Genomic DNA, 10,385 nt, shown 5'->3' with positions numbered 1-10,385 from the left:
TCAAAAATAAACTGAAAAATATTACGAAAAGCTCTGTCTTTAAAGGATAATAATTTGATTTAATTAACATTGATACATTTTTCTTCTATTAACAATTTTATTTCATTATAATTGTAATTTTTTCTCGTTATTTATATTATCCGAACATTGGAAAGTTAATTTAAGTTACACGATGGCCGAGCCCACAAGAATTTCTGGTCTCTGAATCATTCATACTTTTTGTTTGGTTTGATTAAATAAAAAAATGATTTGAATGATTTGGGTTTGTTTGTGTGTTTGCTTGTATGGTGTAGCCTACTGGGTTTTGTTTTTATGAAACGGTTTAATAATGTTCAACTGATTTTTTTTTATGTGGTATGCATGTATTTTTGATCTTTTGTTTTTATTCGCCATGTTTTATTTTTATTTGTTCGTTTTTTGTGTTTTTTTTTAAATTATAGTTTCCACATTTTTTTTGGAACTATTTTTTTATTTGAAGGTTTTTCTTCACAACTTTTTCCGTATCAAATTTCACATTAATCCGTGCATATGATGTACCGGATTTATTTGTCATCACGTGTCGTTGATCACGTGATTCTTGCATAACAACAACATATGATGACGCCTGTCTGTCTCTCTGCCTGTCTGCCTATCTGTATGTCTGTCTGTTCATCTGTCTGTTTGTCTATCTGTCAACTACTTTTGCTTGACTGACCCCGTTGGGAATTCGTGATGATGGTGTCAGAAAAAATGTTATGATGGCGATGATGATGAATGATAGTGATGATGAAATGACGATGGTGAAGGAGTGAATGATGAAATGATGAATGCGTAAAGCAATGATAAATGAATGAATGAATGAGTGAAATGATATAAAGTGTTTCATGTTTTACATTGAAATATTATTGTGATGAGCGATGTCGATGATGACATGGCTTATGATGAGAAAGTTTTATGATACGTCAGAACGTTTGTGGTTGCAATGATATTAATAACAACCAATTGTTACGATGGAGATGTTGATAAGAAATGTTGACAACAATGTTGATGACAAATTAATGATAAATTGATGGTTGATGATAAACTTATGATAAATTTAGTTAACTTAGTTTAGAATCCGGGCTGTCAAAAAATACGACTCCGGCAAAAATCTGCCACTTCGAGACTCTGGTAAATAGGGGTACACACAAGATGCAATGCAAGTACAGCAATATTGGTTGTTCGTTTAATTAGAAAACCACAACCTCATCTCACCCACACGGCGTGATAAATGATACTCAATTACATTCACTATACAATCAGCAGCCTTATTAGTAATATATTCAACAGAAACGGTAAATCATGTCACGATTGAAACAAATCAGATCTAATTTTTTCTACTGTTTAATTTGTAAAATAGTTCTTCTGCACGTTCATCCGTAATGACGATGACGTCATCCAAATAATGATTAGGTGATATAATTGTGTATGAGGTTTGTGATAGCATCTCGATTAAAACAAGTTCAACAAAAAATGATTGACGTAACCGCATCAACTAAAGAAATTGTCTTCAAAATGATAATACAAACTAGAAATTTTTAAATTCATTCAAAGTTATTATTTTTTTTATACGAGGTTAGCTTGCTTGGGCATCTCGTTCACACACGAATGCATTAAATTATTATTATTGTTCTTTTTATTGTTATTATTATTATTGTTATTATTATTATATGCAATGAATGGCGGTCATTAATTATATTATTATTATTATTATTATTATATGTTATGAATAGTGGTCATTAATTATTAATTTTATTATTTTTTTATTATTATTATTTTTATGCAGTACGGGCGCACATATTGACAAACAACGTCCAATGCATACAAGAGATGAATGAATGATTGAAGAAAGCAGGTGATGAATGGATGAGTGGATGATGAAGGAAGGAAATGTGGCAAATTGGAAGAATAAAAAATGAGCCGAATAGTAAAAAGTATCTGCATAAATAGTTAGAAAAACACATAATCAAAAGTTAATAGATTAATTTGTTTAGTTAATTATTAAAATTATATCAAAAATCATATATAAGAAAAAAATGATATCAAAGTTAATGTTATCAAAGTCAATTAAATGTAAATAAATTGATGGATGGATGGTCGGATGGATGGATGGTCGGATGGATGGATGGATGGATAGATGGATGAGTGGATAGATAGATGATCGGATGGATGAAAATATTGATGTATTGAATTAAATTGCCGAAATTGCGACACCAGAATAAGGAGGAATGTATACGAGGTGAAAAATGAGAGGGAAAAATTGAATGAATAAGAAACACCCACATTCCCGCCCGCCCATCTGTCATCATCCAGCATATCTCTCCAGGAGTTTATTCATTTACATCTACATATATTCATTTATTCACAATACATCCATCCATCCATCCATCAATCCATCCATCCATCCATCCATGAATGCAAGCATTCATCCATCCATACAACCATCAATCCATACAACCAACCATCCATCTATTATTAGCTTGATTCATTACTTTTCAAAAGTTTCTTCGATAACTTGTTTTAAAACGTTCTTAATGAAGGCGGGTAATTTATGTAATGATTCTGTCAATGCTGCTTCCACTGCTATTTGCATTCATTCCTCCGAATGATCCCAGTGTAAATAAAAATAACCAAGCAAGTGAACTAAATAAACACATTAACACCCAATCACACACACACGCCACGCACACACACACACGCATACACACACACATACTCACACACATACACACTGACAACCACACACACATACACACAGGCACACGAGTATACATTATCTATTACAAGCACACATCGCGTACGTGTGTACGTTGATATGCAGGTTGCAGAAGCAAAAAGACATTTATCTTTATTTACAAATAAATAAATTTTAAAATTAATTTCGCCCGACAACGAATAATAAACTTGGTATTTATATTTATTTATTAAATTTATCGATTTTGTTATATAATTATTAATATTCAAAGACGGACATTACGCACACGCACACATACAAGTAAACACACACACACCTATATATATATATAAATGTATGTATGTATGTATGTGTGTGTTTGTGTGTGTGTGCCTATAGAAGCAAACTCCCGTGTAGCTTGAGACAGCAAGTATGCAGATAACATAAACATTGGTTAAACCAGGATAGGCGAACTTAAACGCTTTTGTTTATAACAGAATAAAACTAATACTGTTACTTGAAGATGCCAAGAATTACTTCCTGTCTTCACTTCACAGCTATACTCTCTTGTGCTGTTCTTACTACGCTCACTGCTAGTATTCCACTTTTTTTGTTAGTATTACTACTACTTTCTAAGTATTGCTTGCTGTGTGTGTTAGTCTTACTAAGATTTTTAATTTACTGTTTGAACCAATATCTCAAGTTCTATTACTTCAAGTAAATGCTGACACCATTACTATTGCCAGTACCAGAAATTACTAAGTAACTGTCTGCAGGCTTCAATACTCTTGCTGTTATTTTAATTGCTAATAACGTTAACACGGATCAATGAACTCGGACTTAATGGAGCAAATGGAGTAGTGTTAGGTAATCTTATTACATACCCCACGCTTCTTAATTTTATTACTGCCTCCATGCAATTGTCTCAGGAATGTACTTCGAGAAATTTCACTAATGTGGTTAGCCGGCCGGTTGGTTGGCTAGTTTGGGATGTTGAGAGGTTGCTAGGGGTATTCTTTGCTTGATGTTTCCTATGTTGTTTCTGTTTATGATGCAGTTGATGTCATTCAACTAAGGATATTTTTGATGTTAGTTCATTGATGATATAGAAAGTTAATGTGATCGAATCAAATGTATGGTTAATGTTATCATATTGGAGACGTAGTTGATGTTATTTTATTAAAAATAGAGTTGATGCAACTGTTGTTCATCACGTTTTCAATAGAGCAATGTTATTACTTTAATATAACACTTGTGTTTTTTCAAGTGTTACTCATGTTATCCATGCAAACAGCAAGCTTGATGTTAGCTGAATGTTAACATTTTGTGTCAGTGCTGAACAAAACGATGAGGTTTATATGTGATGTTATTAGCGAAAATTTTGAATTTTTCAAAAAATTTTTCCAACAGAAAGCAGATAGCTCAAAGTATTTTAACAATAACAAAAAAAACAGCAGCAGATGATATAATTGCTGGGAGGAGAGGTGAGAATGTAAATGATGAGCTGGCATCTTTATCCTCATCGTTGTCATCATCATCATCATCGTCATCATCACCATCATCATCGTCATTATCATCGTCATCATCATTATCATCATCACCACCATCCTTATCATCATCATCATCCCATCATTATCATCATCCTATCATCATCATTATCATCATCATTATCATCATCATCATCACCATCACCATCATCATCCTAACTGTCATCATCATCATCATCATCCTACTGATAATCATCATAATCATTACTATAATTTCTATCACTATAATCTCATCACCATCATCATAATCATCATCTTTCTCATCATTCTCATCATCGAACCTTCACAACTTGCGGATGGAGCGAGCAAAATTAATGTGGCAACCGGTACGAGTGGTAGTTCGGAAGTATTTTAGTAGTAGCAGTAGTAGTAGTAGTAGCAGCATTATAGTGTAGTAGTAATAGTAGAAGTAGTATTAGTAGCAGCAGCTTCAGTGGTAATATTAGTACTGACTTGTAACATACTTTTAAAAGAGGTGGGCTGTATAGTAAAATTGGTATTTACGCAGTAATAGTAGTAGTAGTAGTAGAGATATTAGTAGTAGTAGTAGTAGTAGTAGTAGTAGTAGTAGTAGTAGTAGTATTAGTAGTAGTAGTAGTAGAGATATTATTATTATTATTATTATTAGTAGTAGTAGTAGTAGTAGTATTTGTAGTAGTAGTAGTAATAGTAGTAGTAAAGGTAGTAGTAGTAGTTGTTTTGTAGTAGTAGTAGTATTTCCTCTTGTTTCCGTTATGGTTTTTTTTAAATTTAATAACTATTTTATTGTTGTTGTTGATAACATTTGTTGTTGTTGCAATTGATGTTGTGGTTCGTAATTGTTTAATAATAATAATAATAATAATAATAATAACAATAATAATAATAATTATTATTATTATTAAACAAATACGAATTATCATCATTTTTGTCATCCTGATCATTGTTATTATAATTATTATTAGTTGTATTATTATTATTATTATTATAAATTTATGGCAGATTTCTTGTAATGCTGAATTGATAAAAACTGTTATAATGTTATCATGTTGGCATTTATTGCGATAGAAACAAATTATGATCATACAACTTTAAATAGATTTTACCGCTTTGCACTTTTTTTTTCTTTTTTTTTTTTTTTAGGTTTTACGGCACTGCAGCTCCCAAGATGGTGCTATAATGCGCCAAAAATTGATGTATATTGATAATAATATTATTTTTGTTTATCATTACATTTTCTGTTTTATTTAAATTTGTCTTATTAGGGGAAATAATCTCATAATCATCACCGCCGACCGGGGACATTCCAATCAAACCACATCGAGCCACCATCTCGGAATCTGAGAATAGTTGTTGATAGATGTGTATTCTAATAGGTTCGGTCATATTAATAATACTTTAAACCGATCCATTTGAGTTAGGGAGAAGTAGATATAAAAAAAAAAGTACCAGAAGTTGACGCCAGCAGGGGAGGGGAAAGTTCACCAAATCTGTGCCAGCCCCGCCAACCAATGACCCCAACCCCAGCGCACTCACCTGAATTCAATAAAGTGCTTTTTTTTTAAATGAATTGGTGTCTGAGTCCGTACCATGACATTTTACCCATAGCTGACACTCGAGATAACTTTGAGAAATATGTTTATTTCCTGTTTATGGCATTTGAGTCTCCACCATGGTAATTAGCCACAGCAGATTCTCGACATACCCCTGAGGAAAGAGCTTAAACCTCTTTATAGCATTGAGCCTCCACCATGGTATTTAGCCACAGCAGATTCTTTGGGGGAAGAGCTTAAACCCTTTTATAGCATTTGAGCATCCACCAAGGTGATTAGCCACAGCAGACTCTCGACATACCTTTTAGGGAAGCATATATTTTCTCCGTTATCACCATTTGAGTTATCTAATAGGTTCGGTCATATTAATAATACTTTAAACCGATCCATTTGAGTTAGGGAGAAGTAGATATAAGTTATCACCATGAGGTTTGTCCACGGCAGGACCCTGACACGCTATCAAGGATGGTTATTAATTTGTGTTTTTACATAAGCATGAGTAGATTATTATTCTTCTATATATTTATACAGGTGAGTACCGCAAAGCAAAAGCCATTCATCAGCAAAAAAAAAACTGGATTATTGAACAGTGCCCATCCCCCTCCCAAAGCATCGCCACCCCAACACTCCTAGCCACAGTGTAACCATTAAATCTACATCCGTATTTGTTGTAATTCGAGAAAAGGAAATGGTGGATACGTGATTAAGTACATTGATATGCATATAATCTAAGCTTATTTGGCTTAACCCAGACTCCGCAACAATGTCCCGACATGGCCCAACTAAAATTATCCCCGCCCAACTAAAATTATCCCCGCCCAACTAAAATTATCCCCGCCCAACTAAAATTATCCCCGCCCAACAGCATGGTTTCTAGAGATATTTTTGTGTATTTTATATTTTATCATAGTAATCTAAATCTTTTAGATATTCTATCATTAAGATGATATTTTCTTTTGTTTTTAAAATGTCATTCAGATTATCAGGTAAGAATAGGGAATTCCTTTTTTCTTTTGTTTCACTGCAATTAAATATATGTTTTACAGTTAATTTATTATTACAAAATTGACATATTGGTATTTCTGTTTTGTTTAGGATATAGTTGTGGGTGAGACTAGTATGACCTATCATGATTCTATAAATTTTACTTAATGTAAATCTATTGTTAAATGTTTTAATATTTGTTGTTTCAATATATGGATGTATTTGTTGAAGATGCGTTTTTGTTTGATCCCAATCGATTTGCCATAAAGTTTTAAGATATTTTGTTATGTTTGGTTTCAAATCGGAATGTGGAATTTTAATATCTATAATAGGGATGTGATGGGTTTTTATTGCTAATGTGTCAACATTTTCATTGCCACGTATCCCTATATGGCTGGGTATCCATACTATCTGAATGCTAAATTTATTTTGTATTAATTTATGTATTTTGATTTTCATGTTTTTGATCAATTCATTGTTTATTTCAATTTGTCTGAGAGCTAGTACAGCTGATAAAGAATCTGTCATTATGATATATCTTTTATTGTTTTCATTTTTTAGATGATCTAATGCTAAATTAATTGCCTGAAGTTCTGCTGTATAAATTGATGTATTATTTGGCAAATGCTGTTGGATCTGTTGTTTATCTATAATAACTGCAGCGGATGTAGATTCATTTATTTTAGACCCATCAGTGTATATAATTGTATGATTCTTATGTTGAAGGAGAAATTCATTAATTATTGATTTTATTATATTTGCATCTGTTATTTTATTATATTTTGTTAGGAATGTATTGAATGTTGGTTGATTTAGTCTCCAAGGAGGAATGTAGTCAATGGATTTATTTAAAATATTATTATTAAATGTTTTTATAGGGTTTTCTATTCTTAGACTAAATGGTTTTTATTGCTTTATGTTTTTTATTAAAAAGGTTTTTATATATTGAAGGGGTGATGTATTGGAGTGCCGGGTTATTTGTGTTGCAAATAGTTTTGTAATAATAATTTAATGATAATTTTAAGTGGCGATTAACTAAGGGCATTTCCATGGCCAAAACTTGTAGGCTTACAGATGGAGAGGTTTTATGGACACCTAAGCATCTTCTTAGTGATTCATTTATTATAGGATTGAGGATATTTAAATAAGATTTCCTAGTGCCTCCATAGACTTGTAATCCGTAATCTAATATTGATCTTATCTTTGCTTTATATATTATCAATAATTTATTTTGGTTTGCTCTCCATTTATAATGAGATAGAGTTTTAATTAAGTTAAGAGGTTTGATACATTTTTTCTTGATATATTGAATATGAGGGATGAAGTTTAATTTATCATCAAATATTAAACCGAGAAACTTATATTGTCTAACAAATATTAATGAGGTGTTTTTAAACATTAGGTTGGGATAATTTTTTTTTCTTTTATTGGAGAATAACATGGCTGCTGTTTTAGATTCGGAAAAAGATATTCCATTTTGTATTGCCCAAGTATTTATTAATTTTAATGTGAAATTTAATTTCGTTTCTATATTTTTAATAGTTTTGTGTTTATATGCGATTGTGAAGTCATCAATATACAGAGATTGAAATAAATCTTTTGGAATATATTTGCATATACTGTTTATTTTAATACAAAATAGTATGGTCGAGAGTATACTTCCTTGGGGAATTCCCATTTCGAGATCTTTATAGTTTGAAGTTTCGTTTTTTATTTTAACCCTAAATTTTCTGTTGTAAATAAATTTAGATATGAATATTGGTAGTCGACCTCTAAGTCCAGTATTATATAGATCATTAAGAATTCCATATCGCCATGTTTTATCATAAGCTTTTTCTACATCAAAAAAAATTATTATTACTTGCTCATCGCATATCAGAGCTTCCCTGATGTAGGTTTCTAGTGATATTAAATGATCTATAGCACTTCTATCTTTTTGAACTCCACATTGTGTGTATGATATTGTGTTATTTATATTTAGATGGAATGTTAACCTATTTAATAATATTTTTTCAAAGATTTTACAGAGAGTGTTTGTTAATGAAATAGGTCTGTAATTTTCAGGGTTGATTTTTGATTTACCAGGTTTAGGTATTGGGAATACCAAAGCCTCATGCCATTCATTTGGAACATCAGCTTGTGTCCAAATATGATTGAATGCCTTTTCTAATGCTTGTAGGGTAAGTGAGGGTAGTTTTTTAAGAATATTATATGTTATTTGGTCTGGGCCAGGAGCAGAATTTTTGCTGGATATTATGGCATGTTCTATTTCTGATAATGTTATTAAGTCGTTATACGATTCGCTGTTTGTTGAATTAAAGTCTAATTTAATATTTTCCTTTGACTCCACTTGATGATTTTTTAGGTAGGAGTTGTTTTTAAATTGATTTGCTAGAATTTGTGTAATTTCTTTTAATGTTTCACAGGTTTTGTTTTTATATAAGATACTGCTTAAGCGACTGACATTATTTTTATTGTTTATCTTGTTTACAATAGTCCATATTTGTTTCATTGGTGTTTTTTCATCAATGCAGTTAACATATTTGTTCCAAGTGTTAGATTTTTCTTGTCTAAATGATTTTCTAGCATTAGCTTGTAGTTTTTTATGTTCAAGAAGAATGGAAAGATTGGGAAATTTTTTGTATTTATTGAATGCTTTTAATTTGAGGAGTCTGCTTTTTTTACATGTTTCATTAAACCATGGATTTATTTATTTTTTTAATTCTGTTGCAGTGAATTTTTATAATTGGGGTGGTTTTTCCTATTATTGAGTTTATATTATTTGAAATGTATGTGATAGGGTGAATTTTTTTTGACTAGTAGTTTTTTGTGGGTTGATTTCAGTATTACATAAAGTTTGAAATGTTTTCCAATCAGTTTTATTAATGTTGTATTTTATTTCTGTTTGATTATTTTGGTATGTAATGTTGTAAGATAGGACTATTGGGGAGTGATCGCTATTGTATAAGTCATCATCTCTGTGCCATGTTATATGTTTGTAAATAGTGGGAGAGGCTAGTGACAGGTCTATTGTGGACCATGTGTTTGTATGTATGTTATAATGGGTAAGCTTATATGGTTTAATTAATGATATGTTTGAATGAATAATAAATCTTTCTATTCCTCTGCCTAATGTGTTAGTTTTATTGTCACCCCATAATATGTTTCTTGCATTAAAATCACCTAATATTATTATTGGAGTTGGGAGAGATTGCATTATATTTTCAAGTTTATTACCTATTTTTGTATTTGGAGGATTATAAAAGTTGCATATAGTTAGAGGATTTTTTAGGGTAATTCTAACCGCTATTGAGTAACTTGAGTTCATAGTTATTTGTGATTGAATTAAGGAATGATGTATATAGATAGAAAGTCCCCGTATTGGGTTTGTATTTGTTGGGATAGCGTCTAAGTGGTATGAACAGAAATTTTTAATTTCAATTTGTTTGCTTTTAATAAATTTGGTTTCTTGCAAACATATAATGTGAGGGTTGTATTTTTCCATAAGAAGAAATAATTCAGATAAATTAGTTTTTGTACCTCTTATGTTCCATTGTATTATTTTGATTTTAGATTTAGATAATTGTCATTGTTTTTGTTTAATTTGAGATTTATTTTTAGTATATTGTT

General features: G+C 31.0%; 1 protein-coding gene across 1 annotated transcript; it reads right to left on the bottom strand.

The window, feature by feature from the left end:
- Window positions 1-8,751: 8,751 nt before the first annotated feature.
- Window positions 8,752-9,072, bottom strand: HELRODRAFT_152793 (hypothetical protein; the record flags this gene model as incomplete). Its single annotated transcript, XM_009015855.1, has 1 exon — window positions 8,752-9,072. A coding segment is annotated over one exon (321 nt), but the record flags the coding sequence as incomplete, so codon positions are not given.
- Between the last annotated feature and the right edge of the window lie 1,313 nt (window positions 9,073-10,385).

The sequence above is a fragment of the Helobdella robusta genome (assembly GCF_000326865.2).
Source record: "Helobdella robusta unplaced genomic scaffold HELROscaffold_17, whole genome shotgun sequence".
NCBI classification, from domain to species: domain Eukaryota; kingdom Metazoa; phylum Annelida; class Clitellata; order Rhynchobdellida; family Glossiphoniidae; genus Helobdella; species Helobdella robusta.
The sequence above is the reverse complement of the archived record's forward strand: the minus strand, read 5'-3'. Positions and strand labels throughout refer to the sequence as shown.